The following is a 22166-nucleotide window of genomic DNA, read 5'->3' as shown; positions in this document are numbered from 1 at the left end:
GCATGACTGGAAACCCATGGAACCCAGTCGTGTTCCTGTGAATTATAAGAGAGTTTGCTCCTACTTCTGCCCTAGGGCTTCCTAAACCATTGCTTCATGTTAACATGGTCATCAGTTTAAAGATTCAGTACATATTGAAGGAAAGTGTCTGAAGTCAGTAGGTCATACCCACATGGACTTCCTTGGGTGAAGTATTTGATAGGACCTGTTGGGTGAAGTATTTGATAGGATCTATTGATGCTATGATCATGTATCTATTGTTTCATTTCTTTCCCCACATAGTAGTGCCCTGAGTATGAAAGATTCCCATATCAATAAAACGTACAGATTCTGAGCACTGTAATAGTCAATTAGAGGTCTGTAGAAAAGGCAAACATTTATGAAGAATACAGAAGAATCCTAGTACAAATATGTTACAACCACCTCCAGAGAAATTGATCTAATTTCCAAAGTATCACCAAATTTCTGATGGTATTTGTCTCTGCTGTGTGGAGTCAGGTACCCAGAGGTGGCAATAGTTGAATCAGCACTGGTGCAGATGGTGATGGTACAACATGGTTCATGTGTTGCACATGTGTACCCAAGTCCACGTTGCCACAATTGCTAAAGCTATCATTTGCTATCTGGAAAAGTAGACATGTGAGTTCATTGTCATTCTCAGAGCCTGACCTCTTCCAAACCCACCAGGTAAAGTTGCCCATATGTTCTCTTCACTCCATAAAACTTTACTTAGAATTGTAGTGAAATGTAACTTGTGGTAAAGCCCTTATCGCCTGCACAGAAACCATCTTCTTCTCCTTTGGTGCCTAAGGCACCAGCTCTAGCCTGCTGGGCATGGTGAGGACAGTGAACCTCTCCCAGCCTGGGACAGGACCAGGGATTAAGGGCACATGTGATTAGCTCCACAATGCAATGTCAGGGGAGTGAAGGAGGAACAGAGACTCTGGGAAAAAATTGAGCCTTCATGATATGGTAGAAGGTGAAGAGCTTTGCTTCACCTTCTAAAATCAATGACTTTCTTTTAGATTTGGGAGCAGGGACACATGTTTCATTGCCCTGACTCCTTCCACATCTCCTCTTTCTCTTACAATAGCTCTGACTCAGTCTCCCTCTCAAATTGTGTCCTGAAAATCTAATTATCCCTCCTAATATGAAAACAAACCAACAAGCAAAATCCTCTTCCTACTATCATGTGCTGTGAGTTCTGACCCCTAAACTCTGTGATACCCAGATTGTAAAAGAGATAATCATGGTATTTTGCCAAAGAGATTTTCTAGCTAAAAAGAATTCTTGTGCTAGCTTTTCTCTCGGAAAAATTTTCTCTGTTCCTTGTCATAACTGACACCAGAAAACAAGGTAACAAGGTGGAAATATTTCCAAGAACAGAGGACAACCATGCGCTCAGTGAGCTGAAAGACATCTCTCCCCCTTGCATTAGTTTCCAAAGCTGCAGTTTAAATTGTCAAAGTCTTATTGGCTTCACACAACATAAATGTATCACTCTGTAGTTCTGAAGGTCCGCATTCTCACTGAGATAATGGTAAGGTGTCAATAAGGCTGTAATCCTTCTGGATGCTACAGAGAAGAGAACTGGATCCTCTGCTTTTTATCTTCCAGGAGCTCCCACATTTCTGCTTCCATGGCCCCTTCCTTCCTCAAACCACATCCCTCCCCATTGTCCCAGCTCCTCTCTGACTGTGAGCGTCCTCCTCTATTTTAAGAACCTTTCTGATTATATTGGTTTCATCTTGATAACCAGGTTTCTTATTCTCAAAGTCCTTAACTACATCTGTCAAGTTCTCTTTTTGCTACATAAGGTAGAAATTTTATGATACGGCTCCAATAACTGGAGGAACACCAGGGTTCTTGGTCTCACACCGGTTTGGATAAAACAACACGGACACGCATGGAGTGGTTTTAAGAAGAAAAAGGTTTAATATGCAAGAATGAAGGAAGAAGAAAACAGATACCCCATACAGAGACACAGGGAGGGGGGATTCAAACAAAGAGACAACTGTGTGTGCAGCAGAAAAGAGGCTCCTGTATGAGGAGGCTGGAGGAAGTGGTGTCTGATTTGCACAGGTGTCTGGGGATTGGTTTGACCAGGCATGTCATTCATGTAGCCTGCAAAATAACTGGTCTTCCCACACTAGCCTTTTAATACACAAATGTAGGGTGCCAAAATATTATATCCACATGGGGATATGTGGGGGCAGCCATGTGCCAGGCATATGTGGGAGCAAGGAAGAAGATGGTGGGAATCACCATGTTTGCTGGTACCAGTTTCTAATGGCCGGCATTTGCATATCAAAGCTTGCCAGCCTGACTCTAAGAGTCAGGGCTTTCCTGCTAGACAAGAAACTTTTCTGGAGCTGCTTTAAAAGAAAGAAAACCTTACCAAGGACCCCTTTTCCTCTCTATCTGCCTAAAATAATTTCTTAATAACTCATATAACACTTAGGTTCCACAGACGAGGACATGGATATCTTTTGGGGTGGGGACATTATTCATTCCATGGACAGTAAATATATTCCTCAAACTTGCCTTTCTCTAAAGTAAAATTTTAAAAGTCATACAGTATTTTTTATGAAGCAAGAGAGCTGGACAAAATCTTAGACTCAGGTTCCTTTCAATTGTGAGCTTTAACTGTTAAGGTATGATCACTCCACTTTCTCTAATGTAGATTTATTGATGTGTAGACAGTTTTAAAGGATTTTTAACTTTGTGACCCAGTGTAAACAAAACAGTATCTGAGACAGGTCTCAATCAATGTATAGGTCTATTTTGCCAAAGATAAGGCTTATGGCCTGTGACACACCCTTAGGATGTCCTGCAAATATGTGCCCAAGCTGGTTGGATTACATGTTGGCTTTAAACACTTTAGGGAGAAAGAAATTACAGGGAAAGACATAAATCAATACATATCAGATATACATTAGTTTGTCCTGGAAAGGTGGGAAGGCTTCAAGCAGAGGCTTCCAGGTCATAGGTGGCTTCAAAACTTTCCTGATTGGCAACTGGTTGAAAGAGTTAATCTGTGCCTAAAGAGTTGAATTCATCCTAAAGAAATGCTTGAGTTTAGATAAGGGGGTGTGGAAGCCAAGATTCTTGTCACACAGATGAAACCTATGGGTAGCAAACAAAGTAGATGGTGAATGTTGTTTATCAGACCTTAAAAATCTATCAGACTCTTTGGAAAAGACTTAGTAAGGGGAGGAGATTCTCTGCAGAATGCAAATTTTCCCTACCACAGGCAGCTTTGCAGGGCCACTTCAGAATATGTCAAATAAATATTTTTAGGGTAAAATATTTAGATTTTCTTCAGGGCCTGTTCTCTGTCATGTTGGAATATGGTATCTTATTGCTACAAAGCATCTGTTTTGTCAGTCCAAAAGTCTCTGTTGTAATGATAATGCTGGTCAGTTGTGTCTGAACTCCAAAGGAAGGAGAGCATAATGAGGTACATCTAAACCCATCTGCCAGTCATGGCCTAACCTAGTTTTTTAGATTTCTTTGAAGTTCTCTCTGCCAAAAAAGCAGTCCATTCAGCTGTTTGGTGGCTTACAACTTAATTTTTTGTTTTAACTCACAGAAAAACAAAAATCACAGCATAAATTCAATCTAAACTAGATTTGTTTAAAAAAATTAAGTGCTTCCTGAATATTCCCACATGTCAAAGAAAGACATATGATAAGAATTCAGAGGAGAAATACCCCTTATACAAAAAAGTAATGATTTTATTTACTATCTTAGTTTGGGTCTACCAGCAATGAAAATTCCTGTTTAGGCAGCAAATTCACACTGGAAGGAAAGGAAAAAATGAGGGAGGGAGCAGAAAATGAATGGTAAAAGACACATCAACAACCTACCTGGCTCAGGATAACTGAAGATCGACCACATGTAGAAACATGGACTAAATTCCTCTTGACCATTCCCCCTGAGAGATGAGGAAACTGAGGTATGTATATTCCTCATCCTGTCCTCCCTGATTGTGAGCTGTCTCTCTTTTTCTCTTTCAAGCTGCTATAACAGATTCCTTGTCACTGTGTAATTCATAAAGCACAGAAATGTATTTTCTCACACTTCTGGAGAATGGGAAATTTAAGATCAAGGTACGGGCAGGTTAAGGTCTGCTTTCTCTGCTTTCAGGATGATGCCTAGAGCATTGAGTCCTTTAAAGGATGGAAGACCAGGTCTTAACACGACAGAGGAGCAGAAGAGAGAAAGAGATTGTAGGCCCAAAATCTCTGTTTATAGTGGCATTAACGTATTCCACTAGAGGGCTCCACTCTCATGACCTAAACACATCTCAATAACCCCACATGGCCATACCTTTACACTGAGATTTAATTTTCCAACATTTGGATTCTGGTAGGACACAGTCAAACCATAGCACTTTCCTAAGACAGACCCAATCCAGGTCATCTGGCCAGAAATGCATGCAGGCAGATCTCTCTGCCCAAGATCACAAAGAACTTAAGATATAGATATATATATATATAGATAGATAGATATATAGCCATTAGAAATGAGCAGAGGTACAGCAAAGGGGAAAACCCTAGACTACAGATGGGGACTCCTACATTCATCCTCGTACAGTTAACCCTTCAATAACTTGGGTTTGAAATTTGCAGATCCACTTACATTTTCTTGTGTGTGTGTCACCTGTGAGTAAGTACTTAATGAGCAGTAAATATATTTTCTCATTTTTAGGGTTTTCTTAATTTGTTTTCTTTAGCATACTTTATTGGAAGAATAGAGTATATAATATGTATAACATAAAAACAGGTTAATCAACTATTTATTGTATCACTAAGGCTTCCAATCAAAAGTAAGCTATTAGTACTTCAGTTGGAGATGCAAAAGTTCTACACAGGTTTTCATCTGCACCAGTGCTCAGTGCCCCAACCTCCACGTTGGTCAGGGGTCAACTGCTTTTTCAGTCTGTAGCTGCATCTCTCTGGAATAGCATCTTGGCAGATGGGTTGCAAGTAAAGGAATCCAGAAAATAACATCTCAAACTATGCTGCATTTGTATGATGATTATGAAAAACCAAAGGCATTTAGAAAGCAGCAAATGCACAAAAAGACTTTTCCTAAATATCCCTTATTTGCCTAAAAGCAAATTCTTCAGAAGGAAACCAATTTTCAAGAAAATTCATCCTGAAAATTTTTATATCAGGGAAGATTAACACAAAAGAGGAATCAAAAATACAAGAGACTGGAAGTTGATACTTTACCCGGGCAGGTGATTACCTGCTCTTTTGAGGATGTGCTTCTGTTCTCATCTATTCTCCCCAGGTTGCCTACACTTCCCAATTCCCTCTTCCCTAGAAAGGAAATATAAACACCTGGAACTCATTGAGTTATCTGAGAATCACCCTGCAATGATATCCTGCTGCACTTTAAGTGAATTTTGTTTGCCTTTTCTCTTATTAATCTTCCTTTTGTCAGTTCATTTTCAGCAAACATTTAGAGAACAAATGGAGCTTTCTTCCTTTCTCCCAATATGAGCAAGTTCCCTTACAATTCAGGCTGCTTACAGAGCAGCAGGAAGGTTTGTGCACAGGCTACAGCACTGTGATTTGGCTCCCCTACTTAGGCATCAGTAAAATTTTGTGGAGCCCTAGGCTGTAGCCCACTGATGCTGATGTAGTTGGATCCACTTTCCCTGTTACTGAGCCAGGCTGGGACATTTTTGGGCACATTAGAGATGTGAGATATAATGAGTGCAAATCCCTGTCCAGTTTCATCTGGATCCAGCTGATTTCTCCATGTACACGGGCAGTTGCTTGATAAAAGATTGAGTGTCTCCTTCCAAAAGATGTTAACAGGGAGATTGGTGTCTGGGTCAGGATGATATTCCCACTCACTGATAAAAAGTGAAAGAAGAAAGTGTCATTGATGGTGTATGGCAGGGACCTGCTCCATTCAGTGGTTACCCTCACTAAGAGAGATGAGCTTTGGGAAATAATACTCAGTGGCAGAAAAGAAGGTAGGCTATGAAGGTGTCCAAAACAAGAATGAGGTGCAGCCCACTGAGTCTCTGAGTATAACAGAGACCTATAGCTCTTAATAATGGTGGATCTGTGAGTGCTGCATGCATTGAAGAAACACAGTATCAACCTAGTGTATCTGAAGTAAATTGCTTGATCTTATATTGGTAAGAACAGTGGCATAACACCATTATCTAACACTTACAAATACATGTAGCATCATGTCAATAAATTTTATTTTTAATGTTTTTAGAAAGGAACAATATTAAACTCACAGAAATGTTGCAAGTATACGACAAGTATCCCCTTCCCTAGCGGGAATCATATGAGAGTCTTTTGAAGACCTGAGAATTGTACTGTCTAAAATTTTACTATGTGTTTCCTACAAAAAACAATACTCTCCTAAGTACTCCCCATACACCAATGAAATACATTATTCCATCGACTCCTGAGGAACATTTCAAATTGTCAAAAAGAAACCACAAAATATTTCTCTTCTAGTCCCCAGTAAAAACATTATCTGCAGACAAATTTCTGCTACCCTGGTCTTATCTGGGACACCTGGGGACACTGAGCCAGTGCTGAGTTACTGACATGAGCCAGCCCCGCAGCTGTGCCCAGCCTGCCCCATCCCCTGCTCATTTGCATGTTCCCAGAGCACATCCTCCTGCCCTGAGACTTATTAATAGGCTGATCACGCTTCATGCAGGAATCAGACCCAGTCAGGACACAGCATGGACATGAGGGTCCCCACTCAGCTCCTGGGGCTCCTTCTGCTCTGGCTCCCAGGTAAGGAAGGAGAACACTAGCAGTTTACTCAGTCCAGGTACTGCTTTACTATTCAGGGAAACTCTCTTACAACATGATTAATTATGTGGACATTTGGTTTTATGTTTCCAATCTCAGGTGCCAGATGTGACATTCAGATGACCCAGTCTCCATCCTCCCTGTCTGCATCCGTAGAAGACAGAGTCACCATCACTTGTCGGGCGAGTCAGGGCATTAGCAATAATTTAGCCTGGTATCAGCAGAAACCAGGGAAAGCCCCTAAGCTCCTGATCTATTATGCAACCACTTTGCAAAGTGGGGTCCCATCAAGGTTCAGCGGCAGTGGATCTGGGACAGAATTCACTCTCACCATCAGCAGCCTGCAGCCTGAAGATTTTGCAACTTATTACTGTCAACAGAGTAATAGTGACCCTCCCACAGTGTTACACACCCGAACATAAACCCCCAGGGAAGCAGATGTGTGAGGCTGGGCTGCCCCAGCTGCTCCTCCTGATGCCTCCATGGGCTGAGAGTGTTCCTCAGATGCAGCCACACTCTCATGGTGTTGGTAGAGGGGGACATGAAGTCACCTCTGCACCCGAATTATTTTCTCTTTCTCAGTCCCAACTACACAGACATAGCAATATCTCTCCTGATTTAATAAAGACAGAGACCATGACACTTGAGGAGTCTAGTTTATGGCTTCAGTTGGAATTCATATAACACAGAAGAAGCCACTATAGGTATTCTGAGCAGGAATTGCCTTAATACAGAGAATTAGAGTAAACTACTGAAGTCTAAATAAAATGTAGAGATGAATCTCTAAATTCAATGTTTTATTTGCAAAGAAATATTTGCCAAATGGGGCATACAGGAAAACTTAGGCAAGCTCAGACTGGTAAACACTGGTGGACAAAGTGAATCCTAGAATTATATCACGTTATCTCAGAAATTGTGGATGAATTGGTTGATGGTTCTTAATCCAAAGAGTTGACATGACAATTGTTTCATTAAATTGGAAGAAATGATAACATAAGCATGTGACCATTTACACTTAATGCAATACTGGATAAGTTGTCAACACAGAGTGTTAGGGTTTGTGCGGGGGCCATAGATCTAGCCTATATAAGCAAGAGCAAATAGAATTGATGTTACATATTTTAGAGAGAAAGTGCAGAAAATATGGACCCTAGGGGACCTTCTGTAATGTTTCTATTTATTACCATCTCCACTGGTAAAACTCAGAGAAGATTTCAACAGTCATCAGGATGAAGTTCTAGGGATCACAATCATGTGAAGAATTCCCTGCACTTGGATTCCCAGTGAGGCAAAGGGAAGATGAAACACGTAGTGGGATATGGAGGCGTAAACACCAGAGACAGCCTCCTGGTCAGTTTAAACGTTGAAAAGTGTATTTATTTTTTCTCTTTAGTTTTATCACTGAATCATTTGGATCTAAGAAAAGTGATTATGGCTGGTTAGGCAGAAAGGCATTTATTATCATGAATTAAATGGATTGAAAACATTTGGGGAAACCAGAGTGGCAGCTCAGGCAACTCCAAGTACTCCTTTTGCTATTCCTTGACCCTCCCTGCCTCAATTTTTTCACACTCAAGAAAGATATTCTCATTTTGATAGGAACTTCGCAAGTGAAGATACTTTGCCCACAAGACTCTGGTGCCTGGCTGTGACCCAGACCAGGAAAATGATCATATTTGGGTGAGATCAGGCATTTCCCTCCTTCATCTCCATCCAAAACCACTCGGTAGTGACACAGCTGATGGGCAGTCAGAGAAAGGGGTCAGCTCTCTAGTAGTTGATAGCAGAGCTGCTGTCCTTCTGGGGTCAGTAGTGAGAAGAGTTGCTCTCTTTTCTGCAGGAGACAGCTTGAATGTGGAGTTTCAGGCAGCAGGAGCTCCTCCCCAGCCTGCACCAGCAGTGCCATTCTTGGAATTGTTCCAGAGGCTTTGCCTGGAGCCTGTTCCTTAAGGCTTTTCAACAATTTGTAAGAAATTTAATATCCTCTACTAAATCCTTTCATGCTTCATGTATTTGACATTTGCAACAGGGAATACACACTGTTTACAGTGACATCACTCACAGCCTCCTTTTTTCTGGCTAAATATAATGCTTTCTAGGAGGACCTGCCAGAGGAAGCCAATGTGAACAACAATCCACGTCACCAAAAATGCAAGACAAATAAGCTCGGGAAAGCCACTGGGTTCTTACATAGTTCCACTGTACCCTGGTACAAAATGGGAGAGTGTAAAACTCTTAGCTCCATCATCAGAGAGATGGTGCAGTGTGACCTTCTGAGCATAGTAAGTCAGTATTTATAGACATTTAAATACCAACACCTTTAACACCAAAATACAGGCAAAAGTAGAAAAGAAGATAAATTAGACTACATAAAAATTTAAAATGTGCATCAAATGACATAATCAACACAGTGAAAATGCAACATGTGGAATAGAAGAAAATATTTGTAAATCATATATCTGATAGGAGTTAATAGTATCTGTTATATAAAAATAAGTCCTACACGTCAATGTTAAAATAAAATACACGATTAAAAATGCGGAAAGTACATGAATAGCACATTTCTCTAAACAAGATTCTTTAGAGCTAATTAGCTAACATAGGAAACAATGCTGAATATTATTAATCCTTAGAAAAATAAAAACAAAACCCACCTCACACTTACTAGGATTTTTTTTTTTTCCAACAGAGAATGACCAGTCTTGGTGAGAATTTAGGGAACTGGATCTCCTGTGGACACTGTCATGGGTGATGTAAACGGCCCACCTGCTGTGGGAAGCCATATGGCCTTTCTTCAAAGAATTAAAAATTGAAATACGATATAATTCAGCAATTCCACTTTTGGACATATACTCAAGTAATTGAAAACATTAACTTAAGGAAATATTTGTATACTCATATTCCGAACTGAATTATTCACAATAGCCAAAAGGTAGAAGCAACTCAAATGTTCACAAAGGAGGGAACTGGTAATCCAAATGTGGTATGTACATACAATAGCACATATTGTAGCTTTAAAAAGGGAAAATTAGCTTTAAAAGGAGAAATTCTGAAACATAGTACAACATCGATGAAACTAGAGGACATTACACTAAGCGAAATAAGCCAGTCACAAAAAGATGGCTGAGTTACGATTTCACTACGCTATTTGTAGAAAAGGTTCCATTTTGTCTTGAATCTACCTGGTCCCCTTCCCTTTCTTGCTTGTAGTTGTCAAGAATAACTGTAGAGTGTTCTGGAAATGTAACAGTCTGAGACAAAGCAAGATTGATGAGAAAACCATTGGCCAGATACAGCAAGAGGACTCCGTTTCTCTCCCTACTGGAAACAGGAATTCATTCAACATTCTAGCCCAGTGTGTCTTGTGATTCTAAGACGTAAAACCCAGGGTGGGCTGCATTCCAGGGTCCCCGGGCTGCAGTCCTTGTGGGATATGCATGGTCTAGAGTCAGTCAGGCCCAGGCAGCTTTCTGCTTTCTCTGGCTGACTCTCGGTAGGTAGTAATCCACATCATGTTACTGGTTGTGCATGGGAGTTCTGTCTCACTGTCAGTTGGCAACCAGTGCACAGCAAATATTCTTGGCAAAATTGGTGCAGTGAGAAGGTTGGATTTGAGAGAACCATGGCTTATTGGTGAAGTTGTAGGAACAATATTCTCCAGTACCTGACCCAGGACAGAGACATCAGCCTGGGGATGCAAGGCGTGGACATGCAGATAGATGCTTAATGCAGAGGAAGCATAAATGGGACATTTGTCTTTCCCCCATTAATATGGATCAGCTGGCTGACTGAATGGAAACAGAAAGAAAGGAATGTGGAAATGGGAATGGGGTACACAATTTCCTAGTTGTTAGACACTTATATGATTGCTCTTGCCTGTGGCCAGATAGCTCAGGACATGGGTACTCAAATGGACCCTGAGTCACCCAAGAGGAAACAAGAAAGATATTCTCAGTGGTCTCTGAAGCATCTGAGAAGAAACCAAAAGGAACAACAAGGGTCTTCCCAGAAAAGAAGGCTCACTCGCTAAAGAAGGGACATGGAAAAAAGGCCAGGGAAGTCTTATGCAGCGAGTTGGTGTGTTTGTGTGATTAGGCCACACTGCAGACCCACATGTCTTTGTCTGAATGGCACAACTAGGAATAGGGCAAGGTCTCCACCAGAAGCTAGTGGCCCTGTATTTCTGTCAAGATAAAAGGAGAAAATAAAGGAATTAAGACTTCGCTGGGATTTTTGTGTGCAGGAATCCACATGACAATATTTCCAGGTCCCCTCGGAAAAAATTAAACTCATGACATCAGAAGGTGTCAGGACAAATGCAGAGCCCGTGGTGAGTATGTGCGTGTGTGCTGATCTGCATGTGGACCATTCCCTTTGGGCCATGTTGGGTGCTGGTGACCATGGTTCTCACTGCAGAGTGCAATAGAGGTATGGACATTTTGCTGCTATGCCACAGAACATCACTGCTCCCTGAGGGGCTATCCCCACTCATAGCTAAGTATTCAAGACATGACAGCGGGGAATATCCACTCCTGGCTGCCACCTAAGCTTCTCAAGTCCCAGAGCGTAATTCAGCCAAAGCAGGACTGCATATTAAATGAAGAGCAGGACACTACCTAATTAATTTAATAGTTGCTACAAAAAGATTAAAATGTCACAATGTGCCCTGTCATGATGGAACAACCCAGTTAGGCACAACAAAAATACTCTGGGGACATGAGGGTCATGGAGACTAACGATGGACTGTTTAACGCCGAATGCCAAGGCCACCTGAACAGGAAACCAAGGAAGTATCCCAGATACAGTTAATCATTGATGGCCCTGGTGGTACGCACTAATAAAAAGGAGACCCAAAAGCTGGTAGGCCTCTGTGGGTACTGGGGGCAGTATAAACCTTGCCTGGGTGTTCTTTTGGTCACCTTAGTCAAAATCGTGAACAAAATTGCCATCCTTGAACAGAGCCCTTTGCAACGGCAGCCTTGGAATCTGTTCAACAAGGCATGTCTGAGGCACTCCTTTAAGACCTTTAGATCCTGCTTGCTCAATGGAAATCCAGGTGTCCACTATTTCTATGCATGCTGACTGGAGTCTATGGCAATGCAAAATTGTCACTGGGTGCACCAGACTCAGATTTGGGACACAAAAGTTTCCTGAAGCAGCCACCAGTTGTGCCTCTTTTGAATGGCAACTCCTTGCTTGCTGTAGGAAACTGATAGGGCCGAGTATCTCAAAGTTAGAGCACCAGGCGTGACGCTCCTACCTTAACTACCCATTCTCACTTTGGTGCCTACAAACACAGTCAATAAAACTAGACAGGCCCAACAGATCCAATTTATTAAATGGAAATGATACAGTCAGAATCAGCCCTAACCAGGATCCCACAGGACCCATGTGCCCCATGAACCAATGGCGAGCTTCGAGAAGGGAACAAATGATGCATAGAGGACAATTTAGTTTCTCCTTTGGCCACATAGAGTCAAAGATTCAGAGACATGTCTATATCAGTATGGCATTGTACAAAACACATGCCAGTGGGTCCCCTGGGTGTGGCCACCATCCAGCCAGTGGATGGCATCTTTTGACTGACACTGAACATGGACATTCTGCCCAATGGGCCAAACTACATGCAATGACAGTAGCCATGCAGGCTGCCCTTACACTATATTTTGCTCCATTTCCACTAAATCATGGGCCATTGCCAATAACCCAGCCACCTGGTCAGGAAAATAGCAACTGAGTGACTGAACTATTAAAGGATCCCCTGTGTAGGGAAAAGGACTATGGCCATAGTTTGCTTCCTGGACAGCTAAATATATGTCACTCAATTAGATGCTGGGGCTACCATGACCACCCTTAATAGGAATTTATGTCCTGTTTTTGGATATTCCATGAGACTTCACTCTGACCAAGAAACAGCCTCACTGCACGATCAACATGACAATGTGTACATTCTTCTGGAACATAATGGATATTCCATACAATAACCAATACCCAACACTGCCCACTGTACCTGGAGAAACACCTCAGGTATCCTAGAAATACAAGTGGAGGTGCCTGAAGCAGGCGCAATGGCTGCAGGCAATGGGGCGTCAGAAGCATCCACCTTTCACCTCTTTAGCATCTCACTTTCTTGATCGTGGGATCCTGGACTATGTCACTGCTTTGGGGGTCTTACCCTCCTGCCAGTGGTAGTAACTTTCTTTAGCCCAATGAAATGTTCTCTCACTATGGTTTAATAATCTGCACTGAGATTGTGTAAGTCAAGGTACATCATCAATCTGAAAAGATAAACCACTGCCTCCAGTTCAGGGGAAGTTGGAGGGCATATGAAATGTGCTAGCTTTGCTAAGAGGGATGTCTAGGTGATGGGGTAACTGCGAGACAGTTCTCCAATGACCCTTGACTGACTTAGTTCTCTCCACTTTCTTGCTTATTTTAAGAGTTCTCAAGAATAATTGTAGAATGTGCTGGAATTGTAACATCCTGAAATAGAGAGGAACTGGACAGAACAACCTACCTGTGCTCTATACGAATTTCCTATAGGATAGAATGTCCTTTAGCACATTAGCCCTGTGTGTCTTGTTACCCCAGGATATAAAACCCAGAGTGGCTGTTTTCCTGGGTTCCTGAGCTGTGGTGCAACAGGGGTGCACACAGTCAACTTCATCAGCTCCACATGGCTTTCCTGTGTCTTGGGGTATTGACCCATTATAAGTGCAAGACTTTTGTGTTCCCTTGCTGCTTCTCTGTAAATGATAAGCCCACTTCAGGTAACTTGCTGTGTGGGGTGTTCTTTTCCCATGCTCAAGTACGTGGGTAACCAGTGCACGGTGAACCTGCTTCAAAGATGTCATTGACATTGAGACATAGCTGGAATGGTGGTTGCTGGCAGTAGGGATAGAGAAGATGAGGGAGTATTCTTTAAGGGGTATAGATATTAATTTTTATAAGATGAAAAGATTTCTGGAGATTGTATCAGTAATAATAGCAGAACATGTGAATATACTTAATGCCACTGCACTGCACTCTTAAATATGGTTAAGATAGACAATTGTATGTTCTCTGTATTGACTATAGTTAAACAATTAACATCTTTATTATCATATTGTTAGCACAGAAGACATTGCTTTATTTTCTAATTTTCTTGGCAAATGTTCATAAATAATCACTTTGTGATGCTGTTGTTCACAAAGTGTGTGTCTGTGTGTGTGTGTGTGTGTGTGTTGTGGACATGTGGTCTCCCTATCTTGCCCAGGCTGGCATCAAATTCTTGGCCTTACATGATCCTTCCTCCTCGGTCTCTCAAAGTGCTCATATTACAGGTGTAAGCCTGAGCACCTGGCCATAAGAAACAATTTGTAAGAAATTTCATAGGGGACTTCTTCAAAACGTATACTCCATTGCAGCCACCTCCAACGCCAACCTTCTAAGCCATATTTCTATACACAAGTGCACCTCTCCGTCTGTGATATGACATCACACTATTAAGTCACAGTATGAAGTCACACAGTATGAAGTCACACAGACACATAGGAAAACAAGGCAAGGAGTCGACCCAATTTTATGAGTGGAAATCACCGCAAAGTCCTGGCATTAATAGGATTTAGGTGTTGCAGCACTTCTCCACTAGCAAAACACCCTGTGATTTCTCTTCCTGGATTGTTTTCTTCAATGTTTTCTAATATTTAATGCTAAAGCTGAGATTAGAAGGTTTTTATCCTGAGTCTAATTGAATGCTATTTCACTCAAAATGTATTGCCTCAAGGAATATAATAATAAATATTGAATAATGCCTGTTACTACTACCAACAGTCCCTTTAGATCTCTTGTTATCATCCTAAATATCATGACTTAGGAAGAGTGTTTGAAAGGGGGTTGAGACAACATTGATCTTGTTTTCAAAATCCTGATACAAGTCAAGCACCCACAAAAGTCAAGAAAATTGTAAGGAAAACATGGCTCAATGATCATTAGCCATTCTGGTCACTGTTGAGTGAAGATTAAGAAAAAGTCTTAAAAACAAGTAGCTGAAGCATTGAGAACTCCCATGAATTTGATGGTGAGAGGCAGCGTTTGATGTGGCAGTGAGTCAGTGGAAACAGCAGAGAAGCAAGACAACAAGAGACAGCAGAGATGGCATTTTGTGAAAAAGATGGACACAGCGATTAGCAAGGGGCAAGACAAATATTGGAGAAGTGGCAAGACCGCCATCAGTGAGAGAAGGTGAGACGGTGATCAGCGCTACAGCAATCACAGCTACAGAGTTGCTAACATTGCAGAGCAGTTAACACTAGCCAAAGGCTGTTTTAAGAGCCATCATCTTTCGTGACAGGCGGTGGAGCTGAGCAGATGGGCAAGTGGCCACAGAGCCACTGCTTCATGCAGGCCAGGCACTCCGTGCTCCAGTTCCCCTGTGGGAGCCCAACCCACCCAAGCTGGGGAGCCTGGAGAGATCTTCAGGCAGGCCCCACGTTAGAGACTGCTTGGCATCATTTTGGCTCCTGCACACCTGTAAGTGTCCCCTCTGCCCATTTGCCCTATATCAGATGATCCAGGAAATAAGGCCTTTGGCTAGATAGTCCATTTGAAGTCCCCCATAGCACACCTGACTATATCATGAGGGACAGGACTAGCTGGATTTCCTAGGCCGGCTAAGAATCCCTAAACATAACTGGGAAGGTGACCGCTTCCACCTTTAAACATGGGGCTTGCAACTTAGCTCATACCCAACCAATCAGATACTAAAGAGAGCTCACTAAAATGCTAATTAGGCAAAAACAAGAGGTAAAGAAATAGCCAGTCATCTATTGCCTGAGAGCACAACGGGAGGGACAATGATTGGGATATAAACCCAGGCATTCGAGCCGGCAACGGCTACATTCTTTGGGTCCCCTCCCTTTGTATGAGAGCTCTACTTCCAGTCTATTTCACCCTATTAAATCTTGCAACTACACTCTTCTGGTTTGTTCTTGTTATGGCTGGAGCTGAGCTTTTGCTCGCCATCCACCACTGCTGTTTGCTGCCCTGGCAGACTCTCCACTGACTTCCATCTCTCCAGATCTGGCAGGGTGTCCACTGTGCTCCTGATCCAGTGAGGCACCCATTGCCACTCCTGATCGGGGTAAAGGCTCACCAATATTTCTGCATGGCTAAGGGCCTGGGTTTGTCCTAATCAAGCTGAACACTAGTCACTGGGTCCCCCGGTTCTCTTCTGTGACCCATGGCTTCTAATAGAGCTATAACACTCACCTCATGGCCCAAGATTCCATTCCTTGGAATCCGTGAGGCCAAGAACCCCAGGTCAGAGAACACGAGGCTTGCCACCATCTTGGAAGTGGCTCGCCTGCCATTTTGGAAGCAGCCCACCACCATCTTGGGAACTCTGGGAGTAAGGACCCCCAGTAACACTTGTTGCTCTTTCTCTTAGTCATTTTTCCTCTAATGCCAGTTATTTATCCATCAGCCATTTTATCTTATTTCCTGCCCTGATATATATGTTTGGTTTGCAGTTTTGTCTTTGGCTCCCTGATAATTATGTTTGTTTAAGGCAGGACACTTGGTTTTAAGCATTCTCCTGTTCTGTTGACTCTGAGAAGCCAGAGTCACATTGTTCTGTGGCCACAACCAGGCCTTTGGGGATCACTGTTGGCCACCCCACTGAGGCTCCAGGATTTTCTGCATTGTTCAACCTCTGGATACTCCAAGGATTCCTGGCATTTGGTGTGGGGACACTCCTAGACTGATACTCAGGTACTCTGGCTTTTCAGCATTCGGTATTGTTGGCCACTCCCTGAATGCTCCAGGGTTTTCAGCATTGACATTCCTCCTAGGACTGTGGATTGGAGGCTCACCCTATGAGGATCTTGATTTGTCTTTTCTTGGTTTCTGCCCTAAACTTATCATTTTCCATAATGGTATTTTGTTTTCTTTTTGTTACTTTATTTACACTTTTTCTTCTACACTTTACTTAACAACAATGCTGCTTTAAGGCCGGGCGTAGTGGCTGATGCCTGTAATCCCAGCAGTTTGGGAGGCTGAGGTGGACAGATCATTTGAGGTCAGGAGTTCAAAACCAGCCTGGCCAAAACGGTGAAACCGTTTCTCTACTAAAAATACAAAAAAAAAATAAAAAAATAAAAAAAATTGAGCCAGATGTGGTGACGAGCACATGTAATCTCAGCTACTTGGGTGGCTGAGGCATGAGAATCACTTGAACCCAGGAGGTGAAGGTTGCAGTGAGCCAAGATCCCGCCACTGCACTCAAGACTGGGTGACAGAGTGACACCCTGCCTCCAAAAATAATAATAATAAATAAAAATTTTAAAAAATCAAAATACTACTTTAGTCATATTTTGTCCACTAAGAAATGCTAACAATCTTCTTTCATAAAGTCTTGCTACCTCTACTTACACCTCCTAGGCAGTAAGTGGAAATCTGAGATGAGAACAATGAAGGCCCAGTCACCTTCCCTCTTGTTAGACTTAGACAAACTTCTGTGTCCAGGAGAAATCCTTGTTAGACATGGGGACAATGGCGAGCATCACAGAGGACTTGCCACTATGGTGTCTATTAGGCTATCGGAGTAAATTCAAATTCAACTTAGAGAAAAAGAAACTCATTTTCTATCACAACACTGCTTGGGTTCAACACAAATTAGAAAACCAAGAGACTTGTCTTAAATATGTTTCCATACATTTTAATGCTATTTTACAATTAGACCTATTCTGTAAAAAAGAAGAAAAATGGTCTCTTGTGTACATGCTTTTATGGCCCTTTACTCCCTCCTGTTATTTGCAGGCACCAGGAAGCCACACCTGGAGGATTCCTTCCTTGCTGTTCTCCCTAGATGGCCTACAAGGCCTCCTGGGAGCTTCCTCTATCCCCAGTTCTGAGGGAGGTCTACCCAGTTCTCTAAGATAGGATTTAACCTTAAGGTAATAAAGAAACCACCCCGACCCCCGTCGCCTTATCCAACTCGCCCCAGCCTATGCTCCTTGCTATGAAACCTTAAACCCTTATAAGCCACTCTTAAACATGGTCTCTAAGGTTTACAACAGTAGGGACAGGACAAAAGAGGTGGAGATAATAAAAAGAAATGGCCACAAGCACAATTGTTAGCAACTGCTTTAAAACCCTGCCACCCCAGGGTTGCCCATCCCAAGAAAGTGTTACAAGATCAATGTCTAGGATGCCCACATGAGAGCCTCCAATGTATCGGCCCTTCAGTCAGAATCAGTGTGCCTACTATTAATATAAGCAAAAGGGATATTGGAAATAAGAATGTCTTAAGCGTCCCTGGTGGGAGAGGAATTGGCTCCCCGTCAATACCAGAACTAACCTTCTTTCACTAGTCCCAACTAGGTGCCTTGCTCTAGTAAAGTTGATACAGCTCTGATGACTGAAGGAATATCAGGGTCCTGAGTCTCACGACGATTTAGATAAAATGACACCAACACACGTGCAGTGGTTTTAAGGAGTGGAGAGTTTAACAGGCAAGAAAGAAGGAAGAAGCTTCCCTACACAGAGACAGAGGAAGGGGTTTCCAAGCAGAGACAGGAAACCCCAAGTGTGGCAGAAAACAGCCAGTTATTGGAGAGGCTGGAGGAGGTGGTGTCTGATTTGCATAGGGCCCAGGGGATTGTTTTGACCAGGTATGTCATTCACATAGCTGCAAAAAGCTGGCCCTCCCACCCTAGCCTTTTAATATGCAAATGTAGGGCACAGTGATGTTCTACACACATTGGGATTTGCAGGGGTGGCCACGTGGCCAGTCATAGTGGGGACAAGGAGAAGACTGCAGGAATCACCATGTTTGGGTGGACCCAGTTTCTAATGGCCTGTATTTGCATATCAAAGCTTGCCTACCCAGCTCTAAGAGCTGGGACTTTCCTTCCAGAAAAGAAACATTTCTGCAGCTGCTTTAAAAAAAAATGTTCCAAGGACCCCTTTTCCTCTCTATCTGCCTAAAATAATTTCTTAATAACTCCTGTAACAAAATTATCAGGCATTCCATACCCTTAACCTGATGGATAGCTTTTGTACTGGCGGACAAGTGGCCAGTTGAACATCTTTCTGGTGTCTCCACTGCTGAGTGAGTTCTCTAGTAAAGCTCCAGATAATAATTCTGGGGTCTCCCTTTGAGCAACGTGGCCCACCGCCTTCCTTCCTTATTTCATGTTTTGGTATCCCTTTCCCTACCTCTTCCTGTCTTTCATACCTATTGGGGCAAAGTTTAGCCAGGTAGACAAGTCTTGGTTTTGTAAATAACTTGGATCCAGTTGTTTTGTGTAAGTCACTTAGTTTGTGAGGTATGTTTTGTGTCTACCATGCTATCAAATTGGCTTATAAATAAAAGACAACTCATAAATTAAACAAATAAGTCTAGTTTATACCTGTTAGTTTGAAGAGAATGTTGTCTTTTCTAAAATTTAACTTTAGATTTGTACTAAGGCAAGCCACTAATGTTAGTAGGCTTTAAATGCTTAAAAAGACTTTAACTAGTGAGCTTTTTGTTTAGTTAAAATCATAAAATTGTAGAATGGTTTTCATCTATAGAATGCCAATGAAGCAGCCGCCTTCTCTGGGGTAAATACCAAGGTTCTTGCTCTCACGGCCAAGGAGATCAAGGTCATGGACACACACACACAGAGTTTGGAGCAAGAGTTTAATAACAAAAAAGAAAAGAATAGCCCTCCATCACAGGGAGGGGTCTCTAGCAGGCTGCCAAGTTGTAGTAAAAATGTCAGGGTTTGTATGAATAGGCTAGTGAGGAGGAGTGCCTTATCTTCCCAAGGCCTGAAGATTTAGTTGGGACCAGTTGTTCTATCTGTATAGAGCAGAGTTGTCTATTAGCTTTTACTCTTAGCCTGTGTTTGTTTGTTTTGCTTATCTGGGATGATGAGTTTCTGTGTCTGTTTCCAGACATCTTCTTGTAGCTCTAGGCATTCCCCCAGTCTGCTTTTAGCTTCCCTATCTTAGTGTGCCTAGAGGGAAAGGAATACGCTTATTAAGGTCCCCCGTTTTACAGAGGTCTATGGTATAAGTATGAAGTTTGGTGATTACCCAGGAGACTCCCCCACTTTCCTTCTGTGCCCCAACTGTCTAATCTGTGTTTTACAGCCTGAACTTTCAGGCTGCCTTTTGTTGGAAAAGAAATGATTTCCTTGAGCTGCATGACATTAGAAAGGGGGTTATTTTTGAGCTACTTTCCATTAGAAGGAAAGTTCGCTGCCGGGGTTCTCTTTACCCTAACTGTCCACCTAAATAATTTCTTCCTATAACACCAGTGTCTAGTGGACAGCTTATAATTTCTTGCTTCCTAGGTATATATCAAATGTGTCAAACAAATGTAATCTTTATCGGAAAAATAATTTTTGTCTAATTTGGAAGTTATTGAAAGAGAGGTTCAAAATATGAGGAAACCAGTAAATAAAGAGAGATATGAGGAGAGTTTTAGGTGGAAAATGTATGTTTTTTCAGGGAGGTATATAAAGAAAGAGTAGCTTTGTGTGAAAATGGATCTTGCATGAAAAATTCTCGTCCTAGAGTAAAATGACTAATTAAGAAAGGTATAGTATAGGTGAAGTTACAAAGCTCAAGCATGTTATAGGGAGCCTGTGTAAGTCAAGGTAAGGTTTGTGAATGGGAATTTATGAAAGAAATTTTGTGCATGATTAAGCCTGCTATAATTGAAGAAAAAAATGTTTGTGGTAGACTTTCTAGAAAATGGTCTGCATATTGAAAATGGATTTTTTTTAATTATTGATTTGCTAAATTATAGAAATTTTGTTTCTGAGGCTGGATGCAGTGGCTTGTTCCTATAATTCCAGTACTTTGGGAGGTCGAGGTGGGTGGATCACTTGAGGTCAGGAGTTCAAGACCAGTCTGACCAAAATGGTAAAACCCCATCCTTACTACAAATACAAAAATTAGCCAGAAGCAGTGATACATACCTGTAATCCCAGCTAAGTTATTTGGGAGGCTGAGGCAGGAGAATGACTGGAACCTGGGAGGTGGAGGTTGCAGTGAGCCAGGATTGCCCCACTGCACTCCAGCCTGGGTGATAGAGTGAGACTCCATCTCAAAAAAAAAAGAAAAGAAAATTTTGATTTTGATACAATAATGAGATTCTTTTAAAACTTCTGAGATTGGTGTCTTAGAGTTTCAACTGTTGTGTTTTGCTGCTTTTAGCTTGTTCTCCCTTTAAAAAGACCTGGGATCATTACTATCTCCTTTAGCTCCTTCATCAGCTCCTGTGGCTTTTTCACCTCCAGTTCTGACTGTTGTTGCAGCCTTGGTGCTAAAGTGTTTTGTCCTAGAGGTCTGTGGAAGCAATGTTTTCCCCCAGTATAGTATTATTCTATGTACTTAATGTTTCTTAACATATGTAACCTTATTTGGGTCTTTACTTTTTTATTTTTATACTGCTTTAAAATATTAGTTTTTCTTTGAGATGGAGTCATGCTTTATCATCCAGGCTGGAGTGCAGTGGTGTGATCTCGGCTTACTGCAACCTCTGCCTCCTGGGTTCAAGTGATTCTCCTGCCTCAGCCTCCCAAATAGCTGGGACAACAGGCACCCGCCACCACACCAGGATAATTTTTTGTATTTTTAGTAGAGATAGGGTTTCACCATGTAAGCCAGAGTGGTCTCAATCTCCTGACCTCTTGATCTACCCACTTAAGGGCTAATGAGTGCCTTCCCACCTCCATTCTGTCTGGCCTAGAATATTTAATTGGTTATAAATTTTTTTAGTCCAAGCCCCTTGTCCAAAGGAACTACCAAAGAAACCTTAAAAAGTCTAATTCAGGCCATGGTGGGAAACAGGGTGTCAGACACACCTCACTCTATCACATTTGAAATGTAGGTCAGATTCAAAAGACCTTTTAAAATTATGAAAATAAAATAGTGCCCTTTTCCACAAAAGAAAAAAATAACTTCTTTGTTCAACCAGAAGACTTAGCCTTACTAAAAACTTAAAAAGAAGAAACTGGCTGGGTGCTCATGCCTAAAATCGCAACGCTTTGGGAGGCTGAGGTGGGTGGATCACTTGAGGCCAGGAATTCGAAACCAGCCTTGCCAACATAGTGAAACCACATCTCTACTAAAATTACAAAAAATTAGCTGGGCATGGTGGTACATGTCTGTAATCCCAGCTATTCAGGAGACTGGGACATGAAAATAGCTTGAAACTGGGAGGCAGAGGTTGCAGTGAGCCCAGCCGAGATTGTGCCACTGGACTCCAGCCTGGGCAACAGAGTGAGGCTCTATCTTAAAAAAAAAAAAAAAAAAAAAAAAAAAAAAAAAAAAAAAAAAAAAAAAGGATCCCCCAAGAATTAATTATAACAAGAATAGAGGGGCCCT

General features: G+C 42.0%; 2 gene segments (V, D, J or C); both read left to right on the top strand.

The window, feature by feature from the left end:
* The window catches only part of LOC103241327 (immunoglobulin kappa variable 2-24-like), a 978355-nt gene that overhangs the window by 493415 nt on the left and 462774 nt on the right, over positions 1-22166 (top strand).
* Positions 6704-7360, top strand: LOC119622391 (immunoglobulin kappa variable 1-9-like). The segment is given in 2 exon segments: positions 6704-6785; positions 6903-7360. Coding segments are annotated over 2 exon segments (378 nt in total).

Source organism: Chlorocebus sabaeus, chromosome 14 (assembly GCF_047675955.1).
Source record: "Chlorocebus sabaeus isolate Y175 chromosome 14, mChlSab1.0.hap1, whole genome shotgun sequence".
Classification (NCBI taxonomy): domain Eukaryota; kingdom Metazoa; phylum Chordata; class Mammalia; order Primates; family Cercopithecidae; genus Chlorocebus; species Chlorocebus sabaeus.
The sequence above is the reverse complement of the archived record's forward strand: the minus strand, read 5'-3'. Positions and strand labels throughout refer to the sequence as shown.